Source organism: Trachurus japonicus, chromosome 16 (genome assembly GCF_045865225.1).
Source record: "Trachurus japonicus isolate A0001 chromosome 16, Traja_1.0".
In the NCBI taxonomy this organism is placed as follows: domain Eukaryota; kingdom Metazoa; phylum Chordata; class Actinopteri; order Carangiformes; family Carangidae; genus Trachurus; species Trachurus japonicus.
Window position 1 is genome coordinate 37078491 of NC_140922.1, and position 7745 is coordinate 37086235.

General features: G+C 40.6%; 1 protein-coding gene across 1 annotated transcript in view; it reads left to right on the top strand.

Annotated features, from left to right (window-relative positions):
- The window catches only part of iqgap3 (IQ motif containing GTPase activating protein 3), a 57406-nt gene extending 52862 nt beyond the window's left edge, over positions 1 to 4544 (top strand). Inside the window, exons 35-38 of the mRNA XM_085803209.1 lie at positions 762 to 922; positions 3293 to 3415; positions 3744 to 3852; positions 4228 to 4544. Of these exons, the coding sequence (XP_085659335.1) occupies positions 762 to 922; positions 3293 to 3415; positions 3744 to 3852; positions 4228 to 4341 (507 nt within the window). The 3' untranslated portion in view covers positions 4342 to 4544. The remainder of the gene's footprint in view (positions 1 to 761; positions 923 to 3292; positions 3416 to 3743; positions 3853 to 4227) is intronic.
- Positions 4545 to 7745: the final 3201 nt, after the last annotated feature.

Genomic DNA, 7745 nt, shown 5'->3' on the forward strand with positions numbered 1-7745 from the left:
AGAGAAGTGTCTGCTCTGGATAAAGTTATGCAGTAGACCACAACACCAACATAAACTTAACAAGGATGTCTACATCTGTTCTAAGTTAAGTCAACAACGTATTTGAGGCAACATATTGTCAGAGATGTTTAGATGTTAGCCAGCATCACAACTAAGCATAAAGTCAGCTAGCTTAATGCTAACGTATAATGTAAAACTCCATAGACAGGCTAGCAGAAGTTAGCCCGTGGCTATCGACAGCCATAGCAGTAAAGCTAAGTGAAGTTTTGGTGACTTCAACATGATATTTAATCTTTCTGTCTCCAAAAATCATCAACTGCCTCCTGTGAAATGTCTCTACGGTGACAGCTGTTGCCATAGCAACTGTCTGACTGTTTGTCCGAGTGAGTGGAGGGGGCGGGGCTTAGCCAGAGGTCAATTATTTAACGAGACACGCAGCTGAAGGTTGTTTTATTTTACCCAAGCATAAAACTACATCAACCAGAAACAAAGATGGAACTCACTACCAAGTTATATTAAACAATTAAATAGTATATATGCTTTCAAAAAAGCTCTAAAAGAATATTATTTAAAACTGAACTTCCATTAATCGTGATTATGTACTTGATATAAATATATGGGTTAGTGTATTATATATTATTATTATTATAGTATTATGTAGATAGTGGTTATAGTAGAGTCAGTTAATTATTTGTGGAGGGTATTATTATATTATTATATTATGGAAACCTGGTTGGAGCTGTCTTGTCTTGTTATTCCAGGACGTGCGTCAGCAGCGTCTGCATCGTCAGCGTCGAGGGGCGGAGCTGCAGAAGCTGCGTGAGACGCTGAGTCGCCTGCAGCTGAAGAGCAGCTTCCACAGCGAGCAGATCGACTACTACAGACATTACATCACTTCCTGTCTGGACAACCTGACCCACAGGTGGAGCACACACACACAGAGACACACACACACACACACACACACAGACACACACTCTCTGAAGCAACGGCTATAAAAACTGTTTTACATCAAGGTCCTAAACTGACACACACTAGGGGTGCAACGGTACAGGTAGCCCACGGTACGATATGTACCTCGGTTTTTGGCCACGGTTCTCGGTACAGTTTCGGTATGTGTTTTGTGCAGAGAACTTTTTTTTTCTCCCAAAATAATGTTTATAATTTATAATATTTCTAATACAGCTCTCCTCTCACACACACACACACACACACACACACACACACACACACACACACACACACACACACACACACACACACACACACACACACACACACACACACACACACACACACACACACACACACACACACACCCACCTGAACTGTCAGTGAACAGCCCCTAGGTCCTCCCTCTGCACACTCCTTTAGTCTTTCATGATGAACACTCTGAAGCAGCTTTCAAACAGAGATCGCACTATATTGCCGTCATGGAAGACCGTCACTATGCTGCAGCCACAGTCTCTCACTGGGAAAGAAGGAGTTAGTCTATTGTGTTTTTTTTAAACAGCCTTTCACCACCTCTCATCTCTGTCAATCAACTCCTGCTCGACCTCGGTCTCTCGCGGGCACGCGGATACGCGACCACACACATGCGGTGTGCATGGACAGAGTTGTGCTGGAACTCTAATAAAAGCTAAATGTGCTAAATCGCGCTAATAACTAATTAAATTCCCCCGCGATTGCGATCAGCGACCGCTCATGCCGCCGCCTGTTTGTTTTGTTTTTGTTTTTTTTCCCCCCTCTTCTGTGTGTGAGGCTGACCTGCTGCACTTTCAGTTGCAGGGGGGGAGCTTTTACAGTCTATGGGGGGGAGTCACTGTGAGTGTGTGGAGGCTCAACAGTGATTGGACATCGACTCGCGGGGGCGGGCTTTCGCCTTAAACGGCCAGGCACACACATACACGGCACAGCTGCCTGTAAAGCAGGAAGAGCTGATGGAAGCTGAATCTGAAATACCGCGGTCCAAGAGCGTATTGCACCGTGCAGGCCGTACCGAACGGTTCGGTATTTTACCGAGAACCGTTGCATCCCTAACACACACAAATATTTGTTCTGAGACTGAAGAACGATGTACGTTCTAACGGCCACTGGTGAGAATGTTTGGAAATATTGTAGAGAAATTTCTGGAAAAAAGCGGTACAATTTCTCCAAATATATTTAAACATTTCTAGAAAAAAAAAAGGTAAAAAAAATTCTCCCCAAAAGTTTTTCATTTCACATTCCTCCAAAAACTTTTAAACATTTCTAGGAAATGGGATAAAAATTCTCAAAAAAAAGAGTTAGTTTAAACAAAAAAAGTTCTAGAGAAAAGTGGTAAGATTTCTTAAAACTTCTAGAAGAAACAAAGTTGAAACATTCTATAAAAAGTGTTAATATTTCCAGAAGAAGTCTGGGACCTCTTTGGGGGAAAAGTGGAGGTTGTGAGCCAGTACAAATATGTAGGAACTATACTCGACGATAGGCTGACCTTCGAAGCCCATGTTGACTCACTTTGTGAGAAGGCTCATCAGCGGATGTACTTTTATCGAAAGCTCCGTGGTTTTAATGTGGACACTACTTTTATGAGAATGTTTTATGCTTGTTTTATCGAGTCCTTATTAACTTTTAACTTCATCTGTTGGTTTGGTCTTTTAACTTGTAAAAACAAGATGAAAATTGTGGGAATCGTCAGGGTGTGCAGAAAAATTGCGGACACATCCCTAAATGGAGAGATGAATCTGTCCTGCAGTGACCAGGCTTTTAAATGACCTACTATATGTTTTTTTTATGATCAATTTTCTATTGTTCTTTTCCATGTTAATATAAACAGACATTTTGTGTTTAAGTATGAATAGAGAAAACAATGGCAGCTGTATCCGGCCCAACCCTCCCCCCAACCCAGGTGGTATGCCCAAGGCAAGGCCTGCACAAAATGTCTACAAGGCAATAACCGCCATTACAGCAACAGATGTAATAATAGTAAACAAAACAAAACAAAACAAAAACAGGAACAAAAACAAAACAACAAGCAAAACAAAAACATATAGAAAAATCTTACATGCACAAAACAGTTTCAATCAATCCATCACACACACAGTCATTCACTCATAACCCTTACTGTATGTTGAATGTTTTTTGTTTTTTTGATGTGTTTGTTGTATGTTTGCTACTTGCTGTGAAACAAATTGCCCCTCGGGGATAATAAAGACTCTTGAACCCTGAACCTCGTTGACCTCAGCGTGGGGTCTTTGAGACTCTAAGAAGCGCTGGCTGACTGTGATTGACTGTGATTGGCTGTGTGTTGCAGTAAGTCGACCAATAAGAAGGCAGCAGCAGAGAGCCGAGGGAAGAAGAAGCCGCTGAGCTACAGCGCCACCCGGCTGAGAGAGAAGGGAGTGCTGATCGAGATCCAAGACCTGCCACACACACAGTAAGGACACACACACACACACACGCACACACACAGTACAAACACACACAATGCAGATAGAAACTCATCAAATACACAATCCAACAACTCCACAACGCTCTGGTGGACAAGTTGTGAGCTGCACATTCACCACGATAATAACACAACGTTACCACACAGAGTTGTTTTAGAGGGAAATACATTCCAGACACGGCTGCTGGGCGGAGGGATTTCACAAGAGAAAGTAGTTCTATTATTATGTATTTGCTTCATGTGTCGTAACGTTACATGATTATTATACGTTATGATGTCATAGCGTGGTGAAACCTGAATGTTTTTTCTGTCTCAGGTTCAAGAACGTGATGTTCGACATCGTCTCTGGACCAGAAACTGGAAGTTTCACCGTCAAGACCAGATTCATGGGCGTGGAGATGGAAGAGTTCCTAGTCAAGTACCAGGTACGATATATATATATATACACACATATACAGGGTTCAAACTTAACTTCTTTGCTCACTGGCCAACTGGCTAGTGAGCTTCAAAAATCTACTGGCCAGAAAGATTTTTTTACTGGCCAAAAATGATGTATAGCTGTTTGTATATTTGTCATTGTGTTGAACTGTTATAATACACTCATAAGCATTTTAACACATATCATAGCTATTAGCATATTTTTGTGTAGAATAAAGGAGTCAAGTTTGCCTTTTTTTCCTTAAAGGTTTATTTTAGTGATGCACATGGTTAACCGTTTAACCATTAACCTATAACAAGAACTTGACCAAATAATACTATCAGTTATTTATTTTATTTTATTTGTGTGTGTGTGTGTGTAGGACCTGCTGCAGCTGCAGTACGAGGGCGTGGCCGTGATGAAGATGTTCGACAAAGCCAAGATCAACGTGAATCTTCTCATCTTCCTGCTCAACAAGAAGTTCTTCAAGAAGTGAACAGAGACACTTTGACCTGGTTCTGAGTCAGAGTGAGACATCTGTCCTCACACTCCTATCTCTGTCTGTCTGTCTCACTACATATCTATCAGGTTTATACATCAGAGTGAGACATCTGTCCTCACACTCCTATCTCTGTCTGTCTCACTACATATCTATCAGGTTTATACATCAGAGTGAGACATCTGTCCTCACACTCCTATCTCTGTCTGTCTCACTACATATCTATCAGGTTTATAAGTCAGAGTGAGACATCTGTCCTCACTCCTATCTCTGTCTGTCTGTCTCACTACATATCTATCAGGTTTATAAGTCAGAGTGAGACATCTGTCCTCACACTCCTATCTCTGTCTGTCTCACTACATATCTATCAGTTTTATAAGTCAGAGTGAGACCTCTGTCTTCTCCCGTCTCTGTTAAAGGGAAGTTTCTAATGTTTTTACGGCTCCATGTTGATCAATAATCGATAATCATGAAGCTCAGTAGCTCTGCGACTTTAAACAGAGTGGGACGTCGCTCTACATAACCAGTCTTTGTTTTGTTGATCACACAGAGTGAGACATCTGTCCTCACACTCCTATCTCTGTTAAAGGGAAGTTTCTAATGTTTTTACACCTAATAATCTGGTGTTTTATTCTGAAGGCTGCCGAGTTGATCCGTATTAATCCGTATTGATCTGTATTGATCAGTATTGATTGGTATTGATCCGTATTGATCCAGGGCCACTGATCAATAACTGTAAATATTTTCTGTCTGCTTCTGTTTTCTCTCTTTTTTCTGTTATAATCAGTTTTTATTTCACTAAATAAACACGTTTTGTCTTTGACGATCAGAGTGAAGTGTTTGATCAGTCAATTGATTGATTGATGGGTATTGATCTGATAACACTACTACTATATATGTAGCCTATACATATACTAACACTACTACTATATAATATATGTATACATATAACACTACTACTATATAATATATACTCTACACAGCAGGGAAAATAAGTATTGAACGTGTCAATGTTTTTCTCAGTAAATTATATTTACTAATAGAGCTACTGACATGAAAGTTTCACCAGATGTCGACAATAACACAACTAACACACACACACAAATAAACATAAACATGTACGACCATGAAAGAAGGAATGTGCAGAGGTGGAGAAAGTCCCGATGTTGCAAGTCCAAGTAGAGTCTCAAGTCTTTGCTCTCAAGTCCCAAGTCAAATCCAAGTCCTAAGATTTTTGTTTTGAGTCTCAAACAAATCGTCTTTGGTCGGAAGATCGGGGCAAAATCAGCCAGATTATCTTTGTGTGGTAGGTGTCAGTGTGTTAATTATACAACCAAGACTGATAACAGGAGTGGATTCCATATAGAACGTCTCTGGCTGCTGCAGTTTAACATGGATGTGACACTTTTTAAAATATTTTAATATTTGTGCTGCATATGACTTGACTTGACTTGAATTCAAGTCAAGAGGGTTAAGTCCAAGTAGAGTCTCAAGTCCCAAGCGAGTCCAAGTCTTTTTTTGATTTGATCAAGCAAGTCTTAAGTCATCAAAATCAGGACTCGAGTCCAAGTCCACACCTCTGGAATGTGTAATAATAATAATGTGTAATAAAGTGAAACGACACAGGGAATAAGTGTTGAACACATGAAGAACAGGAGGAAGATAAGTAAAGGTGAAGAAGGAGCTGGAGTCTGTCAGTGTTTAGAAAGTAATCCTGAGAGTAATCCTACTCAGAGTAAAGTAATCCTGAGAGTAATCCTACTCAGAGTAAAGTAACTTCTCATCACCAAGGCGTCACACTAGAGGCGTCTCATGATGGTGAAGAGCTTCAGAAACCGATGCTTTGTTACAAACGTCTGGTCTGAATGAACCGGTTCATCTGTTAGAGCCGTTAATCTGGAATATAAAGGAACATTTCACCATAAACTGGACACGACCAGGTAGTAGGGAGGTTAAGCGACTTTTGACTTCAAGTCATGATGCAAAGCAAAGCTCCCCTTTGGCATGGAAGTACCTTAGGGTCATACAAATAAATCTATCCTAAGACACAAGTGAGATCACACTTTGTATCCAAAATAAACACGTTTTTTTTTTTAAATGGCGGCCGACCATACTTGAGAGGCCCATATCTTTGCTTCTGTTGTGGCTATAATCACTAATTTGGTGTCAATCTGTACATTTCCGGGGTCAAGGAATCAAATCTGCCTAAATTTATATGGACATTATAAATGGAATGAGTTTTTGGCATTTTTATCTTAGCTCCAATAGACATGGTAAGGAGAACATCAATGTTGTTTTTGTCTTGATTCCTTGACCCCCAAAATGTAGACTTTGACACCAAATTAGTTATAATAGCTGCAACAGAAGCAAAGATATGATGCGCCTCTCAAGTATGGTCGGCGGCCATTAAAAAAAAACGTGTTTATTTTGGATATTACGTGTGATCTCACTTGTGTCTTAGGATAGATTTATGTGTATGACCCTAAGGTACTTGCATGCCAAAGAGGAGCTTTTCTTTGCATCATGACTTGAAGTCAAAGGCCTATTTATGGGCTTCACCTCCCTACTAAGGTGCTCACTAGATTTATTCTGTCAGAGTCAAAAGAAAACTAAGAAGAGTCGTCCAAGAGCCGAGGAGCCTGAACCTCATGGTCTCTATGCAGCTCAACATGCAGCTCAACATGCAGCTCTATGACGCGTTCAGTCCTTAGTTTCCCTGCTGTCCATGTGCAGCCTGTACATAATATATATATATATATACATATACAGAGAAGTGGTGTGCAGGTGTTTTATGGCGCAGCTGTTAATGTGTTGACAGCAGATAAGAACACTTTATGGCGTCACATTCACAGCTCATTATTGCCATGTGACAGTTCTCTGTAACTATGGTAACGGAGACACTCATATAGAGAGCCGAAGCGGAAGCAGGAAGTAACGGTCACCATGGGAACTCAGTTCGAGAAAAGTCTCCATACGAATGAACGGGAGTCCAAGTTTTATTTCGTGATCTGTTTGAATTGTGCCATGAGAGAAAACATATGACCTCTACCTGTTTAAAACATCACGTTTCATGAAGAGAAACCAGCAGTTTGTTGTAAAACTATTGTAGAATAAAACTCCTTAGAGTCCGTAACCAGAAAGACTATAGGTGGCGTAGTGACGTCACCATGGCGACCACATGGCGTCCTTCCTTTCCCGTGGGACACCAGATCTGTAGTCCGCAGAGCGTCGTCACACTAAATACATTCTTCTGTTGCCGTGACAACAAACTGCTGGTTTCTCTTCATGAACCGTGATGTTTTAAACAGGTAGAGGACAGAGTTTTTTTCTCATGACACAATTCAATCGGATCACGAAATAAAACTTTGACTCCTGTTCATTTGTTTTTTTTGGTGTTTTTT